Here is a 22,489-nt window from a genome sequence, read left to right as displayed (position 1 = left end):
CTTTGAAGGAGCTAAGAAGGTGAATTATGATTTAGCCAACAGCCTCGGCTGTTGAGTACCTGGATAATAAAGACCAAGAGCCTCATAGTCACTCCATGACTTTGATATATTTAATAGCATAGCAGGTTCATATATCTTCAGTGTGGTTTTTGCTCAGCTCATTCTTCCAATCTTCCTGTGTTGGGTTGTTTTTTGAGTTCGGGTGGGACTGTGAAAGGAACAACGTGAAAGGAATGCGAGTTCCTGAGTCATTCTGGCAGTTTTGAAAACCCCATCAATACACCGTCGTGCTTCCACTCTTTCCCCGTAATCCAGTCTCCGGGTACCTTCAGAGGTGATTTCAGAAAAAGCCAAATAAAACAGCCAATGGTTCAGTACCTTCCGTACTTTGTGCGATGCTCCTGCCTCTCACGCTGGCTCGTGTTGTTTCATCGCATCCTTCTCTGTCCGTAATCTCTTATACATAATTTATAAGGGCTCGGGACAGGAGCATCTCTTTAGCTCGTGTTTATAGCTCTAATAGTATCGGGGTCGTGGCGCCTGGCTGGGGCTCTGCGCGCTTGTCGAATAAACACCTATAAATATATGAAAGTATAGAAATAATCTGCCATTTTTAGACTGGCTGGGGCGGGGGGGGGGCGGAATTACTCGCTCTCAACACTCTCAGGCTGGGCAGCACCTAGCCACAAAGGTTAGCATTGAGCTTAACCTTTAAATAAACCGGGGCTAATCCTCCTCGGAGACAGCACGGCTCCCATCAACCCCGCTCCAAGGAGCTCGGGGACCCTGCTGCTCCCCCCCCCCCTCCCCGGAGCATCCCCCCCCCCCGCCGTCTCCATCAGCATCACCCTCCTCCTCTCCCGGCAGCGGATGGAGTAAAGGGGAGGGGGGGGTGGGATTGATAACCCGGCGCTTTTTCCCCCGCTGTCCCCGGGGAAGGGGCGGATCGGGGACCGAGGAGCGGGGGGGGCCCTCGGCGGGGAACCGACCCCCACCGGGGTGTCCCCCCCCCCAGTTCCCCCCCCCCCCCGCCGCCCTGCCCGGCCAAGCGCCGCCTCCGCCGGGGGAACGCAGCCGCCTCCGCCGGTGCAGGTAAGGAGCGGGGCTGGGGATGGGGACGGTGGAGGGAGGGGAGGGGGGCTACGGGGGGGCGCAGCTGGCCTTGGGAAGGCGAAAAAAAAATAAAAAATATATATATTAAAAAAAAACCCAAACCATCCAAAAAAAAAAACCCCACCGCTGGGGGCTGGCGGCGTCGGCGGATTTTGGCAAATTTGAGATGATGCTCTGAAAAACGCCGCACGCCGACACGGTAGCGCTGACCCACCCCGGGATGGAAGGATATCGAGATTTAACTTAATTTTTTACCCCAACCCCCCCCCCCCCCTCGGATCTTTATTTTAATTGACCGGAGCCGCGGCTCGCAGAGCCGGGAGCCAGCAGGGATGCTGGCGCTGGGCTTGGCGTAGCAGTTGGGAAAGGGTAGTTCTGAAGAGACGTGGGAGGAATTTGCAACAGAAATAATAAGTTTCTCCGCGGTCGCCTGATTAATTAAAAATGAAGCACACGCTGTGCATTGGCACACGCTCCTAAGCAATGATCTGGAGCGATCCGAAGCCGTAATAGTTAATAATTTGATTTTTTTCCTTTCCTTTCCTAGAAAATTCTAAACGCCTAGGTGTTGCCTTTGTAAATCCTCACAGAGCCCTCAGCGTTGCAGCGCGTTCGCTGCTTAATGAACGCTCGCAAAGGGATTTTCGTTCCCGCTGAATGTCAGTGGGAGCAGCCGGAGCTCGGGGAGTCAGGTCACCCGCTCCTCGCCTTGTGCAAAGAAAGAAGGAGCAGAATTACTTCGGCAGCGCTGCTGGCTCGGTGTGGTGCACAGGGTGGCAGTCCCTGCCGATGGAGCTGCTCCGGCGAAGCGCGCTGCTGGAGTTGACGATTTGGGGCATGAAACTCAAGAAACAGATAAGAAAAAAACATGCAGCGGTCTCTCCGTGAGCAATAGAAATGGCCCTAGCGGGACTTTTTAATGCCCCATAATGGGTTTCATTTTTGCAATTTGTTTTCAGTCTAGTATATCAATGCGTTTATTTCAGTTAGATATGGTATTTATAGAGCGCGTCTTTGAACCAGGGCGTTTTCATTAACTGATTCCCTTCTCACCCTGTGTGTTGGCAATGGGTCGCACGCCGGGATGTTTCGGTGGTGCTGCTGTTGTTTGACCTGTGGAGATGGGCATTTGGGGCGAAGTAGGTACCTGTAGGTAACTGGGGCTGTGCATTTTGATAGCCCCTCAACGGCAGAAAATATTTTCAGACATGTATCTAATGCTAAACTGACCTTGGTGGGAAGAGAGAATACAAGGAACTCTTCATCATTTTCTGCATTTCCTGAGGTAAAACAATCATAAATCCACAACTGAAGTTATAATTCAAAGTTTTATATAATTCAATTTTTATAATTCAAAGTTTTATGTAATTCCATATGATTCAAATTCAGAGTCTGAAATCAGCCCTGCATCAAGGGGTAAACACTACCCGTGCAAACACTGAGATTTACAGGTATCCTGCCATCCATTCTGGATGGAGGAATCGGAATATGGGATGGTACAAGAAGCATAAGGCTCTGTCCTGAAAAAAATTATGTGCAGATTCTTGCCTGGAGTTATTATTAGTAGGCTACCTGAGGTCAGGAGGATGATTCACAGTGCATAAAGTTAAGCATTGTCCAAGTCTTTGCAGTACCAGGATCAACATGGGCAAGTTTATAGGTAATAACAGATACAGAATAATCTGCACGTCTCATTTATAAAGATTAAAGAGATTGAAACGATATTTCAGACTTTTATATGCTTATGAAGTAATTCTAAAATAATTTTAAAATTTAAAACAAAGTTCTTTTGTTTAAAAGTGCCTAACAATAAAGACCCTGCTTCTTCCAAAGTTATGTAGGTACTTTCATAAATGGAGACAGAAATGTCGACTGCATTACTGGGAGAAAAAAGTCTTAACTATTGAAAAATAAAATAATATTAGTGTCACAGCCAGGCTTTATGTAAGTGACTAAAACTCATGTGACACAGAGTCCTGCCTGACTGTTTTTTTTTTCCTCGGAGAAGTTTAAACATAACACAGTTGGACCAAAGGCACTGTATATTTTGGTTTGTGATTTGCTGTTGAAAAATACTCCATTTTGAAGAAAACTTTACAATCAGATCTACATGTAAGCATTTCAGAAAAAAGAATTACTTGTGGACCAAAGTTCTTCTAAGAAAGTATTTCTATTGATGCACCAGACACTGATTTTTGTAGGTACCAACTCTTGTTCCCCATCATACAATAATTTCCTGGAAAATACTGTTTTTAAGAAAAAAACCCACCATCTAAAAAGGCCATGGCATTAAACTGTTTTCCAAATAGAGAACTTCAGTGGTGTTTATATGAAATTTCAGCTCCCTCTGGGAGCTTTTCCTTTCCATGCTGAATAGGAAAAATTGCTTTGTGTAAAGACCTTTCTTTGCCTTAAAATAGAGGGCTTAGATATAAAGGTATCACTCCTGCTATAAAGCATTTAAAATGAAGCAGTCTTTCAGTGAAACTCTGGCGCTTTATGGACGTGAAGGATTTTGACTGCAGGGACGCTCGGCCTTCACGCTGCTCAGGCTGCTACAGCTACGACACTGGAAGGACCTGCGCCTGTGGCAGTGGCCAGATGCTTCGTGGAGGGTCACGCCTCCACCTTTTAGTGACAACAGAATGCACTTTTTCAGTGTCTTAAGTCTGACTCTGAATCCTGATGGGATTACTGTTGTGCCTTCAGATGCCTTTGTCAGCTGCGGAAGCACCCAATTAGTGTTGGAGGTACCTCAGATAACCTTTTGTCCCTGAGCACTAGCCTCAAAGACCTATCAGGCACCTTTTCTTTCTCAGGAAAGCAAATAGAAATACATAGCTTCCTATGACTAATAATTATGAAAAAATAAAAGCTAACCAGTCAGATTTTGAGGTTTTGTAGGATAATAAAAATATAATACTGTCTTTGCTCTAATTCTGATGGTCATATATTGAAGTTAACTTAATACCTAATACTGTCTGCCACGAAATCTGTTCTTTTGAAACTGTGTTCGGCGAGTATAATGAACACTGAGTATGTTTAGGTACTGAAAACAAATATGAATATTCTAAAATATCAAAGTATATGTTCAGTTATAATAAACATGTGATAGTCAAGAGTAATGCGTAAACGATATCAAGAGAATCCACTTAGTAGCCCTGTAATTACTGTAATTGATTGTGCAATATTTTATATGTAATCTTGGGATCTAAGGTAACCATTGACAGCCTTAATTGGGGATCCTATTTGCTAATGTGCCGCTTATCTTTCTGTCGCCAAGATATGAAGTTTCAGCAGACAATCTATTTTCAAGTAATTGAATGTCTTACTTAAGTCAGTGTGTAAATTGTTTTGATTGGAGAGGCTTTGTATGTAGCACCGAGTACAACGCAAGCACCAGCAGTGATGAGCTCTAGGGGCAGGAAATAAAAAGGAGACTAATATTGCAGAAATTAAAACTAATCCGTCTGGAAATAGTGCTCTAAATGTAAACGCAGAGCGTGAGGAAACAGAAGGAATTTAGAGAGCTCTAATTCCAGAGTTGTAGGATGACGTTAAGAAATCAAATATGCCTGTGAATATAGTTTGGCATGAAGAATGCAGACATATGGAGAGGATACAGAGAATGACAACAATACTTGTCAAAGACCACCTAGATTGATTCATCAGGGAGGATGAAGAGTACTAAATATTTGATGCCTGGTTAAACTGCTGGTAAATAAGGAGAGAAAACAAGATCACTGTTTGCAAGTGCTTGAGAGATACGGCGATTGAGGAGGGAAGACAGCTACATTTAAAGCTTATGAGCAGCGTAGCATAGCCAGGGGCTTAGAGATACTGGTGAAGGGCTCTTAGGAGACAAACCAACCTGCTGAAACTTGGGGGGAAATTAGTTTAATATCTGTGCTAATTTAGCTGTAGAAACAACCGCTGTGTGAAAGAGCAAGGAACACCGTGAAGCAGCCCCTTGGCCTTTCGCTTTTGTTTTTCTGCAGCAGGTCACTGAAATCTTGCTTATAACTTGAAAAATTGAAGTTTTATTCTTCATAGACACACCGAGTCGCAAGGCTAGATGCTGGGGCATCGTCTCGCTCCCCCGAAGCTGCATCAGTTACATCAGTGTGTTTCCCCACAGGTGCTTAACTAACTTCTGTTTTTAAGACCCTATTGACCGAGGCTCCGTGACCCACCCGCTGCAAAATTGTTCCCAGTGCTTTTCTGCCCTTGTTTTTAAAATGCCTCACCTGTATCTTCCTTGCTGTAGTTTAAGCCCACTTTTTTTTTTTGTCTGCGCTTCGTTTTGGAAAACAGATTATTCCCTCCCTCTTTGCAACAGCCCTTCTCGTGTGAGAAGATGGTCCTCTCTTGTCCGGAGGGGACAAGATCCATCCAAGAACCTGCCGTCTTTCCCAGAGGTTTACTTGATTTCTGATCCCTTAGAGATTCCTCTGATCATTGTTGTTCTCTTCTGTAATATTTCCAGTGGGTTTGCATGGTTCTTGCTTGAAATTAGACAAAATACTCAACTTCATATATCAGCAGTGCTGAATGTAGTAGAAGGACAGTTTTATGTAACTTCCAAGTATCTTCTCCAGCTCTGTGCGCTGGTATTCGTTTTTGTGACAGTATGTTGCAAAAAACATGTAATGTAAGGTTTTACACCTGTGAAATATTATAGCTCCTGGATCCACTCTGTAGAACTGCTGCCAGTCAGCCCGTCCTACCTCTCTCGGCCTTTATTTCTGCAGTTGGGTTTGCTTATCTAAATGAAATGCTCTGCTTTTGTCCTTTTCAATCTGTCAAAAGACTTGAAGTTGAACACCATCACCCAGTGTGTTTGAACCCTTGTCAGCCTGGTCCGTCTGCAGACATGTGGAGCAATCACTGAGGAGTATCCAGAACAGAGTCCCAAACAGATTTTCTCTGGCTGTCCTTCCAGTGTGATAGTGAATTGTTGGTAACTGCACTCTAAATATTCTCTTCCCAACGGTACCAGCTTCTGCTGCAGTTTTGTCTAAGCCAGCTGTCCCTAATTTGTTGATGAGAACAGCGTGAGATTGGGCACTGTGCCTGTTGCCCACTGTTTCTCAAATTTTGTTTCGCTTTAGTTTCTCTTTAATTTCCGATGGCTTTTCTGAAACTGGCTGATCTGAGGCTGGCACTCTTAAGTATCGTTTATTAGTCTAGTTGTTTTGAAAACCCTGAACTTACTTAAAAAGCACCAACCTACTCTTTCCCATTCCATCCTGAATTCTTTTCTCTTTGTCACTGGTGTATTGGCTGCCTGGTGACAATGAACATGAAAAGTGAAGAAAAAAGAAAACTAGATGTTTTGGTCTTCTCAGAACCGCTTATTATTTGACTTTTCTTTCTGCTTTGTAGACCAGATTTTTCCTGGTTCCCCTTTCTCTTCTAACGTCTGTGCAGAGCGTTTCTGGGCAGGATCTGAAGACGCCCCTCAGTGCACATCTAGCACCAGGGCTTTATGACTGTGTGAGACCCTGGTGGGAAGGGAACCGCTTTGCTGGGAGCTGATCTATGAGTTTTGATGTGATAGCAAAGGTGAACAGACACTGAAAGGGACTGTGCAGCTTTGTCACAAGTATGCTCCTTTCAGTGTTCTTTAATGGCAAAGGGTTCGTGTTTGTGGGTTGTCATCTTAGCACAGCGTTACCTATCTACAAAATGAAGTTTATGGACTTAGTGAAATAAATCTGTTTACATTGCAACCTTTTAGCTATGTAGACCAGGACCCTAAATGCAAAATAGCAAGGGGAACATTAAATGATTAACTGGTCCAAGAATGTGCTGTGGTGAGTAGTACCAGGTTTTGTTTGGACTGGAAAATAAAGCTGACAAGATGAATGTGACAGTGAATGGTTGGCATTTTGACGAACTAGAGCTCGAACCATAAACTCATTTAGTTCAAGATCTTTAAAGAACAGCGTGAGGGCTTTCAATCTTTCATTAGGGCAAGGTTATCTCTATTTTTCAGTAAGAAAAAGTACAATAATAGTGACTTTATTTCAGTCAATGAAGTTACTTTAAATTGCTAGGTTCACAGTGAGAGTTTCAAATAACAGTGTTTCTTGTCAAATGTGTCTCAGCTCTTTGTTTTCCCCTTCAGAATTTCCCAGATTTTACTGGAGGAAGGGTCCTGAATCAGGACTTCAGCTCAGTAAGGTTGTAGATGTACTGCACGGAGTTCCCCTTGCTCTGATTTCAGGCTGTGCATTTTCATGGGATTATAACAGTTCATGCGTGGGTGAGATTAATTACCAGAGTTGTTAGCCTTGTGTAAGCGAATCATCTCCTACTGTATCCTCTTGCTAAACCTTCGTTGCAGCAACCATTCGTGGCAGGAGTCCTATTATTTTGTTTCATTATCCTTTATTTACTAATAAAGCTGTTTTACGTAATGATTCATATCTGGAAGCAATTTAGTATGTCATCATACTCCTAATTTGTTACCTTCATTATTGAAATGAGAGAGCTCTGTCAGTCAGAGTGGAGGTTGTTACTATGATTTATAAATTCAGTCCTAAGGGCAAGCAAAGTTCTGATCAAGAAATCTTAGGTCTGTTTTTGAGAAGGGCTGCAGGGAGGTTTCGCAGTTGGAGATGAGCTGGATATTTGTATTTGCTTGGCAGAAAAGACTCCGGTTTATAGGTGACCGTTAGGGCTGTGCACTCGGCTTTCCATGGCTACTTCGATTCGAGTGAAAAGACTGGTGAGTCTGAAGCAAGCTGGAAAGTAACCTGAAAGCGTTGCTCACTGTGTAAATAGTTCTCCCTGTTCTGTAGGTGAAGGGGGAGAATGCAGATTGGACTGCCTCGCGTTTTACCTGGCTGTTGGCATCAGCTACAGCTGCCCGTGTTACTGCTGGAGAGCAGGGTATGGTGAGACACGGGCCTGGCCCTTGTGGTCTATACTCTGATTTAAGGCCCGTGGTTAATTAGGTTATTGCATCCATGGCTGGAGCTGCACATGTGACCAAGTTCTGTGTTGCTGTAGCAACATGCACAGACACAACTGTGCTGAATTTCATGGATCTCTGAAGTCAGAGTTCTCCTAATCTGAAATGGGATTGAGAATTCCCTTCAGTGCATGAAGAGTGTAACTGAGAGGCCCTCATTAATAGACTGAAATCTTGAGCATCTGTCTCTCAAACTGAGCTAATTCCTCCTGCTCATCAAAGGAAATGAGCAGTTGCAAGAGAGAAGACAAAAGGAAAGCCTGTGGCTCAAATTTATCAAGAGGAATTGATATGAAGACAAATAGGAGCGAGGCAGGATTTGATGACTACCGTGAAAATCACCAGGTGCTTCCAAGAGGCCACTGACAAAAAGTTTGGAACATGTTTCAGGTATTGTGACTGGCCTGGAAATAGAATCATAGAATCATTAAGATTGGAAAAGACCTCTAAGATCATCAAGTCCAACCATCAACCCATCACCCCCATGCCTGCTAAACCACGTCGTGAAGTGCCATGTCTACACGTTTCTTGAACCCCTCTTGCCTGACCACTCTTTCAGTGAAGAAATTTTTACTAATATCCATTGTGTGACTTAATTATCTACAAAATTTAAACAATCAGCAGGAATGGAAATTTTAAATAATTTGAATTTTAATAGGCTACTGTTATTCTAGGATTATAACCAAATTAATACCTTGACAGTGTTTATAAGTGTATCTAAAAATAATAACCTCTAACGCAGTGTTGTAATACATGGAAGTCTCTAGCATGTTCCATATAGCAGAAGACTTGGTACCAGTCCCAGTGAATGAGAAAGGTTAAGGAAAAACTTCATGGTCTTGTTATTCAGTAGGAGATGAAGCCAAATTTCAGCCTACAATGGAATGCAGTAAAGACATTTTAGGAAAGTGTAACATAATACTGCATCAATGGGCAAATTCTTACCGTCTTCGAAGTCAAGTCCAGGTTGGCTTTTGTGTTTATTCAAAATGTCTAAATTAACCTTCAGTTCAGACTGCTACTGCTGTAGATGGCATAGACTGAAATTTCTGTAGCATTTGGAATTCACTATGAATGATTGGCAACTTTTTTGGTTTTTTAAAGAACTGCGAAGATTGAACAAAGAGCTTCAAGTAGAAAGATGAAAGCACTTGGAAACACATAGTAACCAAACATGACATATAAACTAGAGCACGGAGCATATCAGATGACAAAAGAAAATAAATGATTGTTAGTCTTTGGAGTTTCTACTTATAAATAGAGGATTTCTAGGCAGTTGAACAACAAAACAGAGTGTGTTTTGAGGCAGAGAAGAAAGATAGCTGGAGACATGAAACACCCAATTTGTTTTATTTAAGGGTCAAATAAGAAAAAAAGAATGGGCTTTTGACTCTTAAGGGGTAATCGTTTGAAATTACTGCAACTAACTCATCCTGTATGACAACAGCACTTCAAATGGCGTTCTGAGAAAAGTTCTGATTGAGTAACTTCGGGCACATGTAATATCATTTCAAGTCTATGTTTCAGTACTGTCTACTTCTGTTGTTCCGTCTGTTAGAGTTTTCCACTCCTCCAGATGACACTGAGTATGTGCTTATTATACTGTTACTGATTTTTATTTTTATATATGTATGCACGTGTGTATATATACATATTCACATAGCAAAATCTGAGCTAAAGCATCATAAAAGAAAATTGTGGATGATGCCAGAAGAGAAGAAAGTAAGGATTGTGAAGACATTGAACATGAATGTTTTGAAGAGAAATATTCATAGGTACAACGGTCAGAACAGACTGTGACAACTGTGACAACTGGGCCTGACCTTTTATGTAGCAGAGTGCATCAAACCAGTGAAATGGATCAAGGCTTACATACTGTTCTTGTAGGCACTCACACACATTTAACTTCCAGCACATTGATATTTTCTTTGCAGGCGCTGGGATTAACTCCCGTTTTATAAATTAAAAAGATTGTGTTTGTAGGACAGGTGTTTTGAAAGGCTCACGTTAGTTGTTATTATACATAACATTTTAATTTAAATATTTTCTCGTAATAACTTATTTCAACAGTAAGAGTGACAGAAGGAAATATTTTTTTCATTATGAGTCCAAAATGTGTATTTTTTGAAAATCAAGGAAAGCCAAAGAAGAACTTAAGTGTTTAAAGTCTTTGCTGCTGACATTTTCAAATGCACCCAAAGAAGCGCCTTTACAATTTCACCTTGATAATGTATTGCTTAGTTTCTTGGGAGAAGTTTGGAAACAGGTTTTAATCTCTGCCGAGTACTTGGGCAACTAAAGAAATTCTGTTTTAATAATGGGAAGGAGTATTTCCCGAATAATCAGGCAGCTTGAATTAGTTTGAAGGATGTGTGAAGAAACGCTGAAATGTAATCTCACCATATACGGTGCTTCAGGACACAGTTTAGCAGGCATGGTCGTGGTGGGTTGACGGTTGGACTTGATGATCTTAGAGGTCTTTTCCAACCTTAATGATTCTCTGATCAGCCTCCATCAGATATTGAAGCCTGGCCTGGTTGGTGCTTGGATGAGGGGAAAGCTTAAGGACAAGGTAAGATTTTCAATAAAGGGACTCAGTGTCTGCGTCCGTTTGGTGTTTTACATGAGCTTAGGAGTAATATTAAAAGTCTAGGAAGATGCCGCTTTTCAAATGATCATTGAACTAAAATAACTTTGCTAAGAAATGAAGATAGTGGAGCAGGGGTAGGGAAATCATGGTTTTGTTGCTAAAAATTTTCAACCAACTCATCACTTCTGGAGGGCAGATAAACCACAAATGATTTATGCATGACTTAGGGGCTTTGTTTTCAGGGTCCAGGCTGTATTTCAGATAACATACTCATAGTTTGCCTACCTACTCACCTTGGCTACAGCTGGAAAGTCTCTTCTTAACTTCCCGTTCTTGATCATTCTGCGCTGCTGCTGAATGCAGTCTCCGTTTGGCACCAGATAAGCTTTTGCTACATTAATGAACTTATTTAGGAACGTGCCTATTATTGAATAGGCACGTGCAGTTATATAATGCTCCTCGGGCAAGATGACACATTCAAAATTTTCTTGATTTTCATGAAATAAAATCAGATCCTTTGAGTAAGTTGCATTTTATAAACGTGATGGCTCTTGCATGGGTGTAATGAATTTATGAATGTAGACTTACGAGGTCCTGAATTATGCACGTCTGCAAAATGGAAAGTCTACGCTACAACAGTTTGTCTTTTGTTGTACAAAATCTTCATTATGTTTTCAGGATGGAACATGAGGCTGCCCAGCTAGAAAAGCAACATGTGCATAGCGTCTATGAAAATACGGCTGCCTACTTTAACGATCTGCAGAGCAAAGCATGGCCTCGTGTTCGGAACTTTCTGCTGGAGCAAAAACCTGGCAGTCTCGTTGCTGACATAGGTAAGCCAGTCCCTGAGGTGGCGTGAAAGATTGTCTGTAAGCTTTAGTAGTTTAATGGTATGCATATATAGATCCTTCTGAGCAACTCTTTTAAAAACTTGTTTAAATTTGTTTTGAACACTGTTTTTAAATTGTTTTTAAACCCATATTAGATGCTGTATACCAGTAGCTGGTAAATAAATTTTTTGCCTTATTTTTACTGAGCTGAGCCTTAATCTATCAGTTTCCCCACAGGCATAGTGGTCTGTCATTCCCCTGGAGCCCTTTTCAAAAAATGCTGTTAATAGCTCACTTATTTAATATTTCAATTTCTTTAGATCTCTTGGTTTATGTACTGCTGGTTTGCAATTTATTGCTTTTCGTCTGTTCTAAAACTCCTCCTATCAAGGCTTTAAGTTAAAAGAAATCTTCTGATGTGACTACTATTAAAAAAAAAAGAAGTTATGACCTGAGAATCTCCCAAAGATCCTGAATATGGACACCAAAACCTCATTTTCCTGCTAGGGCGTTTTTTTTCCTACATGTTCAGTTTCTGCCTGGGTTTGCTGTTGCACCTACAGACTTTTTAGGGGTTTCCAGGTTCTGGTGTGTTTGCTTTGTTTGTGGTGTGACTTCAGTCCTCTACAGCACATCATGGCAAACCAGAGGCTCCTCCGCACCATTGGATTTTCCTCATTCTTTAGACTAATAAAATACTTTTACACAGCAAAGTGTAATGAATGTACACAATAAATTATGCATCTGCCTTATACTATAAGAGAAAAACATTATTTGAAGGTGTTGTAGGCCATAATCAAAAGATAATGTATAGTTCTGCTGCTCTTGATCCATCTGCAAAAATACTTGATTGCTGTTATTTTAAATATATATCTTCTTTTATATATCTGTGCCATTTTGACCATTTATCCTATGGCATACACTCCTTCAACAGTCAGCCTGACATGATATTTCTCAGATGAAATTTTCTGTCATCTCAACAGAAGTCATCTGAAGCTGAACTATGAAGTTATTTGAGGCTTTGTCAGCAGCCATCACAGTGGTTGCTGAGAGCTTAAGATCACCCTGTTACCGTGTCAGCTGAAATAATTTCAGTGCATGTGGTACATCTGGAGAGAAGGTAGACGCTTACAGTTGCCAATAACAGTATTCCCATCAAGGCACGCGAGGTACCTCCTTTTATGAGGTTTGATAAGTTCTACAGGAATCTGACTGAGTTTATTTTTAGTACACAATTTGCAAGGAGGGTTGCCTAGTGGCATCAAAATTTTCAAAATGAGGTGTTGAAAATTTCCATTTAATACAGCCTTTTGTTAAAATATTTTTGTTTTCTAGCTTTACATGAAGCATGGTAATGGTAGCAGAACAAAATACTATTTTGTCTAATTGCCTTGTTATTGTCCATTCATCAAAATAAATGACAATAGCATGGCCATTGTTAACAGCTTCATGAAGGAATCCAGCTCCTGATGACTCATTTAAAAATTAATCTCCTGCAAATCTAGATTTTTAGATTACCCGGAGTGTCGTCACTATTTAGCTTCATGCCAGAAAGGACCCTTTACTTCCAAAACCTCACCGTGATTAAAAAGCACTCTGCCATGTATTAAGCAGCTGAGCCTTCTAAATTAATGTACGTTTGACTAAATATGTTCCTTCTGCAAACACAGTAGCCAATAATACTTTATACTAATTTTAAAACTTGGGCTTTCTAACTCGCATACAGAGCTTCGTGTTTTATCGCTTATGTTCCTTGAACTGCATTAACAACGTTAATCTTTTCCATTTCTCTCAAGTATCTACTTCAAAGAAGGGTGCTTTCTTTTTGCTTTGGAAATATGCTCTTTTTTGGCCGCTGAAGTGGTGTGCTGGTCTCCAGCAGTTCTGCGCTGTCTCTCTAGATAATGGCGCACATTAGCATCAACGAGAGCAGCAGCGCTGCAAGAAGCCGTGATGTTTCTAAAGATAACTCCAGGCCTTTAAATTGAATTACCAGCACTGAGATGGCTCTCTTTGCCGAGCTGCTACCCTGTCGCTTCGCTGTCAACTTCCAGAAATTATTCCTCACTGCTGACCCATAACTGCAGCGAATGTTTCCTAATCTAATTTTGAAAAGTGCCTGTTCTGCATACGGTGTTGAAGAACAGTCTGAAAGATTTCAGTTTAGTACAGCGCAGTCTTTGAGGAGACATACTTTCAGGTGGAAGACATTCTGGAACAGTTTGTTACATTTCCATGCGTTGCAGTGCATCGGCACGAAGACAGAAAGAGGACGTGTCGGCGCCGTGGCAGGAATTTTTATGATTCACGGTTATTTTCAAGTCTGTAACTGCAGTTAAGGTTTTCCTCTCTGACTTGGGGCGGTGACAGCTGTGCGTTAGGACTTCTCGGAGAGAAATGGAGTGCACTGGAGAGGTGCTGCGTGGGGTTTAGCAAAGACAAGACACACTGGCTTCAGGAAGTCCCCTGGAAGGAAGGTGCTTGGAAGCTGGAAGGATGTTGAGGAGAAGGCTCGTAACGCTTACCCTGTTCTTACTCTTCCCTGGACACCCATCTGTTGTTGGATACAGGATACCAGGCTGTAGAAAGGCTCAGTATGAAGCGCCATGGTTGGGTTTTTTCTGTAAGACAGGCAACAGTGGCTGCAGAGGACCGCTCCTTCCTCCTCCCACCTGCACTTACCCTGGTTCCCCAAAGACGTACATGTAACCTGCTGTTGCACAGGGCTGCGTCAGGAGTATTTCTGTTGGTGATGTTGGTACTGTTACACTCCTAACGGTGTGAACATACAATTTCAAACCGTCCAAACCCTGCAGCAGTTCGGCTAGTAGGAGCAAGCCCTCTTTTTTTTTTTTTCTTTTCCAGGAAACCTTAGAAGTAGGAAAGCCCTCCTCTTGTTTTCTCTGCTTTGGGAAGGATAGCAACTGTTTGGAACATACGACTTCTAATCCAATGTTCTTTTCTTTAGGTTGTGGAACTGGAAAGTATCTCAGTGTCAACAGCCAGGTCTATACTCTCGGCTGTGATTACTGCGAACCGTTAGTAGAGATTGCAAGGAAGAAAGGTGATGAAGTGCTGGTATGTGACAACCTTAACCTTCCCTTTAGGGACCAGTGCTTCAACGCAGTCATCTCCATTGGAGGTAAGACAACTTACCTGCATTCTGGCCCACAGCAAATGAGAATTTTTTGGGGATCCTTTTCTTTCCACGTGTCTTTGTTCCACTTTAATTTGTTTGGAAACATTTCCCTTAGAATCACAGCAGATATTACTGAAACGAATGTAGTAAATGTGGAAAAAAAAAGTTAGTTCCACTGCACAGAGGCTCTGTCGATGAGGGAAGTATCTGGATCATTTGTTTGTTTATGTGTGGTCTTGTTCACCCTGTGGAGAAAAGATTTCCTTCCAGCGTGCATTTTAAACAAGAAAAAACTAATATACACATGGCTGCTTGCAGTTTAAACAGATTAGGTGGTCAAGATAAACTCTTGTTTCCTCCTTAGGATCTGTTTTGACCAGCAGATGCATTGAAATGGAAACTTGCTTTCTCTATAGCAGAACTTGAAACTCATGTTGACTATTATGTGTTGTGAATTCAAATTTCTCTTAGAATAGCCATGAAATAAGAACTTAGAGCCATACAAGTGCTTGTTGTCTAAAATGAGTGAAGCAACTCAGCATCTGCATCTTAATTCCTCTGACGTCTCTTTTTGAAAATATTACTCATAATCTGAGAAGTATAAACTGAAAAAGGGTAGATGAGGAGTAGTTAGGGTACCCAGTTACTGTCTGCATTTTTAGCTCTACCCTTGCTTGAACTCCTTTCAGGCTGCTTCACTGTATCAGCAAAAATATAAAGCATGATAATTATTATTGGTAGCAATTGACAAACTACTCAAAGTATGATAGAAATGTATTTTAAAATGTATTTTTTCACATTTGCAGGGTGAAAGAAAGGGTGATTAATACGCAAGCAGCATCTGTGTTACTTTGCTTTCCTGCTGGCTAGTTAGCCAGTGAGCCCTATCCATGTTTCACATCTTGTAGAATAATTTCAGTGCTATCAGATCAGTTGAGTTTGAAGGATAGCCTAACTGTCTAATGTTTATACCAGTTGTAGGCCTGACAAGCTTAAAAGTTCATGTGATATTTGTGAGCCTTTGACGGTAATGGATTTTAATCCCTCTTGAATAGGGATATGGTATGCCTGTGTCCATCTAATTCTAAATAATCATACAATCATAGAATCATAGAATCATGGAATCATAGAATGCTTTGGGCTGGAAGGGACCTTTAGAGGTCCTGTAGCCCAACTCTCCTGCAGTGGGCAGGGACATCTTCAACCAGACCAGGTTGCTCAGAGCCCCGTCCAACCTGGCCTTGAATGTTTCCAGGAATGGGGCCTCCACTGCCTCTCTGGGCAACCTGTGCCAGGGTTTCACCACCCTCATGGTAAAAAATTTCTTCCTTCTGTCCAGGCTAAATCTCCCCTCCCTTAGTCTAAAGCCGTTACACCTTGTCCTGTCACAACAAGCCTTGCTAAAAATATTTTCCCCATCTTTCCTATAGGCCCCTTTAAGTACTAAAACGCTGCAACAAGGTCTTCCTGGAGCCTTCTCTTCTCCAGGCTGAATGGCCCCAGCTCTCCCAGCCTTTCCTCACAGCAGAGGGGTTCTAGTAGTCCTCTGATCATTTTTGTGGCCTCCTCTGGCCCTGCTCCAACAGGTCCATGTCCTGGTGTATGTGTTACACAGTGAAAAGATTTTCTATTTCCAGTAAGATAAATGTCAAATGTGTCCCAAAAACTAAAGTCAAACTTAATCCTACCTAACTGACCTAAAGGCCAGGCATCTAAATGAAAGCTAGCCATGGTACAATCTTTTATGGATGTTGTAGAGAAACAGAAATCTCCAGTTTATATGCCTGGCTTATTTTGAATCCCTATTTTGAAATTAGATTAATTTCCTTCTTTAGGATTTTTGTATTTTTGTCCATTGAACGTAAATGTAAAAGAGCATTCTGGGGTAAACTTGCACTGTGGTACCAATAAATTCAGCGCTGTTGCTGCCTTGCAGTGAGTGATTAAACATGTAGGGATTAAACATGGTGAGGCCCCATCTGGAGTACTGTGTCCAGTTCTGGGCTCCCCAGTTCAAGAAAGATGAAGAGCTACTGGAGAGAGTCCAGCGGAGGGCTACGAGGATGGTGAGGGGACTGGAGCATCTCCCCTACGAGGAGAGGCTGAGGGAACTGGGCTTGTTCAGCCCGAAGAAGAGAAGGCTGCGAGGGGACCTAATAAATGCTTATAAATATCTGCAGGGTGGGTGTCAGGAGGACGGGGCCAAGCTCTTTTCAGTGGTGCCCAGCGACAGGACAAGGGGCAATGGGCACAAACTGAGGCACAGGAAGTTCCATCTGAACATGAGGAAGAACTTCTTCCCTCTGAGGGTGACGGAGCACTGGAACAGGCTGCCCAGGTAGGTTGTGGAGTCTCCTTCTCTGGAGATATTCCAGCCCCACCTGGACAAGGTCCTGTGCAACCTGCTGTAGGTGACCCTGCTTCAGCAGGAGGGTTGGACTAGATGACCCACGGAGGTCCCTTCCAACCCCTACTATTCTGTGATTCTGTGATTCTGTAGGTTGAAGACGAAAATGCTATGTCCTTACTAATATTCAATACACCATGCCTTTCCTTTTTCTCAGTGATCCACCATTTCTCAACTAAGCAAAGAAGAATCAGAGCAATCAAGGAAATGGCAAGGGTGTTGATACCCGGAGGCCAGATGATGATCTATGTTTGGGCCATGGAACAAAAGAACCGTCGCTTTGAGAAGCAAGACGTGTTTGTGCCTTGGAACAAGGCCTTGTGCTCACGGCACTTTTCAGAGTCGAATCAATCCGGAGATAAGGGTGAGTTTGTGCACGCTGTGAGAAGCCAGGACCTGCACCCTGTGCAGCTCGTCATCGCTGACTGCAGGTACCAGACCGATCTGCAGCCGGACGCCGATTCCAAACATTCCCACGGTACGGACCATTGCTTATCCCGAGCCTGCTGCATGAGAATTTCTGATGAAGAAAACAGGTTTTACAGTGCTCTAGGAAGATCTTTCCGCTCATGGTTTTTCTCCAGATCCCTTGACGAATCAGCCCTGAGAAAGCAAACTGACAAAACGAAGCCTCCGAAGACCGAGGGAGAATGGGCAAACAGTACGGTACCCGTGCAGCATTCGCGACATTGCAGCTTGGATTTAGGTCACCGCAGGGCGCTGGTGAAAGAACAGAGTTCAGACGATGATGATGTGTTCATAGAAAGTCTGCCTCTCAAAAAACCCCAGTGGTCACCAGCCACAGGTGCACTGGAGGACTTAAGTTTAAATGGAGGACCCCAAAGTGTAGCTCAGAGCAAGAGCGAAGAAGCTTCATTTCTAAACGGCCCAGCGGAAGACGGGGACTGCGGCTGCGGTTGTAATAAAGACGGTGCTGGTAAGTCCAACGCCGTCAAGTTTTTCAAAAGAACTTCAACAACTGACTCCACTGACTCTGCTTTGGATTCAGCAGTGTCTGTTGGGGACCAAACTGATGCCACGTTGGATACAAAAGCCTTCATGCGTTATTACCATGTTTTTCGGGAAGGGGAGCTGTGCTCCCTGGTAGAAGAGAACGTGCCTGAGCTTCAGATACTTTCTTCATGCTATGACCATGGAAACTGGTCCATTATTGCAGAGAAAAGAGGAACGCAGCTGTAAAGAGAACAAAGCAGGCTTCGGTGACTGGGGATTTTCAGCTGCTCCGTGTGTTCCTGTGATTGTGCCGTGTGACCTGGAATTTGAATCTCCCGTAGTCGTGTGCCGTTCATTTCTGTGTTGTTATCTCTCTGCCTATTTAACTATCCAATGCAAGGTCTGTATGTAGGAATGAAAGTGGTAAACAATATTTGTCTTTTGTTAAACTTTTATGAAGTTAAAACCGGAGAGTTTTATATTGCTTTTAGCAAATAATTGTGTTTTTAAATATACTTTTCTATTGAAAAATAAAACCTTTTTATAAGACGAGGATCAGGGCATCATTTATGAGAAACATCCTCAGCAGAAAGTTCAGGCTTTGTTCTTCAAACGCTGAAAATGTGTCACGTTACTCCCTGTTCTTGAAGTCCTGTAAATGGAGACGTAGGCACGTTTAAAAACGTACTTGACTGCGTCCTGCTAGAGCGCATGCTGCAGAACTGGGAGCAAGCACGGTCCCAGTGCTACTCAGCGTGGAGTAGAGTTGTTACGGGGCAAAAGCCGTGTACAAAACAAGCTCTGCACGTTCTGTCATTTGAGATTTGTATTTGGGAACAAATGACAGAACAAATTTTGAATAGCATTTTGGACTTCTGTTTTAAAAGGAATCTAGCTTGTGCCTCAGGTGCAGGTTAAGTTTTGTGTGTTAGCTCTAACAAATACTTTATCTTCATTTCCTTCGCTGTAGTTTTTCCTTGGTGATGTGTACACAGAAGTCGCAGGGATTTGTGAGAGTATCGGTATTGTGTAAAGGTTACAAAATGTCAAATACTGAGATACATATATCTTTTTGATAAGCCTGGGAAGCGAAGATAAAATTAATAAAATTCCAGCACGTATCTGGTCAGCTGTCATATTTGCTCTCCTTATTCACTGATATGAGAATATATATTAAGAAGTGTGTCAATACATATAGGAAGAGGACACAAGCCCAGTTTGTATATAAAATACAAATTCTTGTCTTCTGCAGTTTAAGTGAGTCTTTTGAGACTTAAATGACAATGGATTGCTTAAACAACTTTCCCATTCCCCGCAAGACATAAATTTTGCTGAACTCAGTGCCCCATCGTCATGCAGTTGTACTAGATGGTAGCAGTTGCCCTCATATGATTCTTTACACCCAAATAATCTCACCCCTTTCAGTGGGAGGCTGATGGTCTGACGTTATATGAGCTGTAGATAAAATCCACCTGGCTTCTGAGGATCGGTGGTGAAACTGTAAATGTTACCAGCTGAAGCAGGGCTGGACTAATTGCCTCGTTAGCATGAAATTAACTCCATTTTTAGGCTTTGCTTACAGTCAGTGGTTTTAGTGTGAGGCACATCTTCAGCTGGTGTGATTCCATGAGCTTTAACGGAGCTGCACAGATTGACCCCTGAGATCAACCCTTTGGACACAGCCCTTCTGGAGACCAACATCACTCAGCTGTCTGCCCTCTGGGTGCCCAAGTAACTCTGAATACAAAGCAACAGGAGTAAAATACCAAACTTTTCCAGTCTATGCTGTGTAAGTAGATGCGTTTTTGGTTGTTTGGTAGAAAGCCCTGACGGTGCTGAGTATTTTCAGATGTAGTTGCCCAGGAGTAATTACCGGATAGTAATGTGTTATAGATGTATCCGTTGGAGCGATGCCTGTAGAGCAATCATCTCTGTCTTCCTCACAGTTTGGGGTCCTTGTACTTTATCCTTCCTGGGTCCATGCCACTTGCACTCCTCGCTGCCTTGTGAAAATAAAAGTGTGGTCGAAGAACCGTGCATCTGAGACTTTGGAAATATTATTCCGCCCCACATATTACTCTCAATGCAGCCTGGCGCTGTGGTTCTCGGGCACCGTGTCCGAGCCGTGCTCCGGCAAACCGGCAACGTTCCCTGCGTCGCTGGGTCCAGCTGCTCCTGGCTGAGGGGCTGCTCCGGCCGCATCCTCGAGCTCCGGGTTTGGAAGCACAGTGCAAAAATGCCCGTGGACGTATTGCAGAGCCAGCGTGGGTCATGCTGAGCTCTGTTCCTCGACTGCAATGAGCTTGTGGCTGACTGTGGAGGCCTGCCTCGTTTGGTGGGAATTTCTGGCAGAGCTTGAGGGTTTCAGAAGAAAACTCCATAGCTTCCAGATAAGATATGCCACTGGATATTCAGCACCCCTGGAATTTGGGCCGTATTTGGGAAGGAGGCAGATGATTACAGCCTCAAGTTGCACCAGGGGAGGTTTAGACTGGATATTAGGAAAAATTTCTTTACTGAAAGAGTGGTCAGGCATTGGAACAAGCTGCCCAGAGCAGTGGTGGAGTCCCCATCCCTGGAGGGGTTCAATAAACGTGTAGATGTGGCACTTCGGGACATGGATTAGCAGGCATGGGGGTGCTGGGTTGACAGTTGGACTGGATGATCGGTGTGTAGTCAAGCAGGCTGATGAAATTGAGGGTGAACTAAGAAAGGAAAGGCTTCCATTCTCTACAAGAGAGACTTAGTAGCCTTGTGAGAGGCTGAATCTGTTTCATGCTCTAGTGAATATGAAAAAGAAGAGCTGTCACCTCCAAGCCACTGAGGTACGTTAAACTGCTGTGTGTTGGTAGACATTCTGTGCATTATTTGGTTTGAGATTCTTGGCTGGGGATGCTTTTCACGATTATTTCCATATTTGGTTTTCTCTTGAGCTGATGCCATTAAGTCACATTATGTACAAGTTTGGATTGTGTTGATGCAAATCGCTGGGGGAAGGAGAGGGGAGTTTTGGTAAACTGCTTTCTTTTCAAATACTCGGTTTTCCTCTGAGGACATATAATCACCACGAAATGTAATTTTTATAGACTGAGGGTCAGTCAGCTGAGGTCAGGACTGTGAGGGCTGCACAGCAAGCCTTTATTCCCGTACGCAGCCTCCCCTCTATTTACAGAGGCTGTCTAGGTCTGTAGCAGCCTTATCGTCTTGTAAGAGGCCAGATTGCCTCACTCGGAGCATGGTGAATGTCTCCCGTGATTGATTTATCTTTTGATGAGGCCCATCTTCAGCAAAATGTAATTTCCAGAAGATTCTATGTGATGCCAGTCTTTAATGGCTTACAGGCATAGTTAATGTGCTCAGAGACCACTGAAACATCTACAGTAAATGAACGAAGAAATAAATAAAACTCAGTTGTCCTTGCATACTAAAACTCTTGGCACTTCCAGACTGCGAGATCTGACTGACATAAGGTAAAAGGCAAAGGTGTTTCTTGTATTTCTTGTCTGACAAGCGGGCAGTATTCTCACCCCAGTTGTGCCAATCACAAACGTGCTTCTGGCTGCAGCAGGGTGGGATTGCTCCTGAGCTTCTCATTGAGCTTGAAGTGGCACGTGGAGAAGTCTCGATTACATGAGGAAAAGATGCCCTGGGTGGGTTGTTTTTTTTTTTTTTACAATTTAATTTACTAGTATCGTGGCCAGACTGAACTGGCTAAAGAAAAGCTGCTGCCTTATTAGCTCTTACAGACTGGGATCCAAGTGGACAACTGTGATGAAAAAGATATGATTGAACAGACTTATTTTTGAAGGATTCATACAATTGAATCTTTGATAAATGACACTTTGCCTTTTATTTTGTTTTAATACCTGAAAAGATTTGTAGTAGAAGTGCAGAAGTATTATTTTTTTGGTACGAATTTACTTTCAAGCTTACGGTGTAGGAATTTTAGAAGCACAGGTGAGGAATGAAAGCTATAAATACTCTAGCAGATTTTTTTCTGGTCCATATTTATATGTGAGTTACCGATGTGCGCAGTTTAAAACGCTGAGTGAAGAGCTGTGTACGTTCCACCAGCAGAATACGGTTAGTGAGCCACCTGGGCAGGTTCTGAAGAGGAATAACGGCTGTGGCCCTGTGTCCTCACAGAATCACAGAATAGTAGGGGTTGGAAGGGACCTCTGTGGGTCATCTAGTCCAACCCTCCTGCTGAAGCAGGGTCACCTACAGCAGGCTGCACAGGACCTTGTCCAGGCAGGTCTTGAATATCTCCAGAGAAGGAGACTCCACAACCTCCCTGGGCAGCCTGTTCCAGTGCTCCGTCACCCTCAGAGGGAAGAAGTTCTTCCTCGTGTTCAGATGGAACTTCCTCTGCTTCAATTTGTGCCCATTGCCCCTTGTCCTGTCGCTGGGCACCACTGAAAGGAGCTTGGCCCCATCCTCCTGACACCCACCCTGCAGATATTTATAAGCATTTATT

At 42.9% G+C, this 22,489-nt stretch overlaps 1 protein-coding gene across 6 annotated transcripts in view; it reads left to right on the top strand.

Moving 5' to 3' along the window:
- TRMT9B (tRNA methyltransferase 9B (putative)) overlaps positions 1–20,030 on the top strand; it is a 118,293-nt gene extending 98,263 nt beyond the window's left edge. For 5 of the 6 annotated variants that reach the window (XM_075421936.1, XM_075421937.1, XM_075421935.1 and 2 more), the window contains 3 exons: positions 11,361–11,515; positions 14,481–14,654; positions 17,216–20,030. In XM_075421936.1, coding sequence (XP_075278051.1) covers positions 11,362–11,515; positions 14,481–14,654; positions 17,216–18,258 — 1,371 coding nt within the window. In that variant the 5' untranslated portion in view covers position 11,361 and the 3' untranslated portion in view covers positions 18,259–20,030. Of the gene's footprint in view, positions 1–852; positions 1,093–11,360; positions 11,516–14,480; positions 14,655–17,215 lie in introns of those variants that run through there. The other variant, XM_075421940.1, reaches the window with a different exon arrangement.
- The last annotated feature ends 2,459 nt before the right edge of the window (positions 20,031–22,489 follow it).

Source organism: Opisthocomus hoazin, chromosome 5, assembly GCF_030867145.1.
Source record: "Opisthocomus hoazin isolate bOpiHoa1 chromosome 5, bOpiHoa1.hap1, whole genome shotgun sequence".
Classification (NCBI taxonomy): Eukaryota; Metazoa; Chordata; class Aves; order Opisthocomiformes; family Opisthocomidae; genus Opisthocomus; species Opisthocomus hoazin.
Note: the sequence above shows the minus strand (reverse complement) of the source record. Positions and strands in the feature narration are given on the sequence as shown.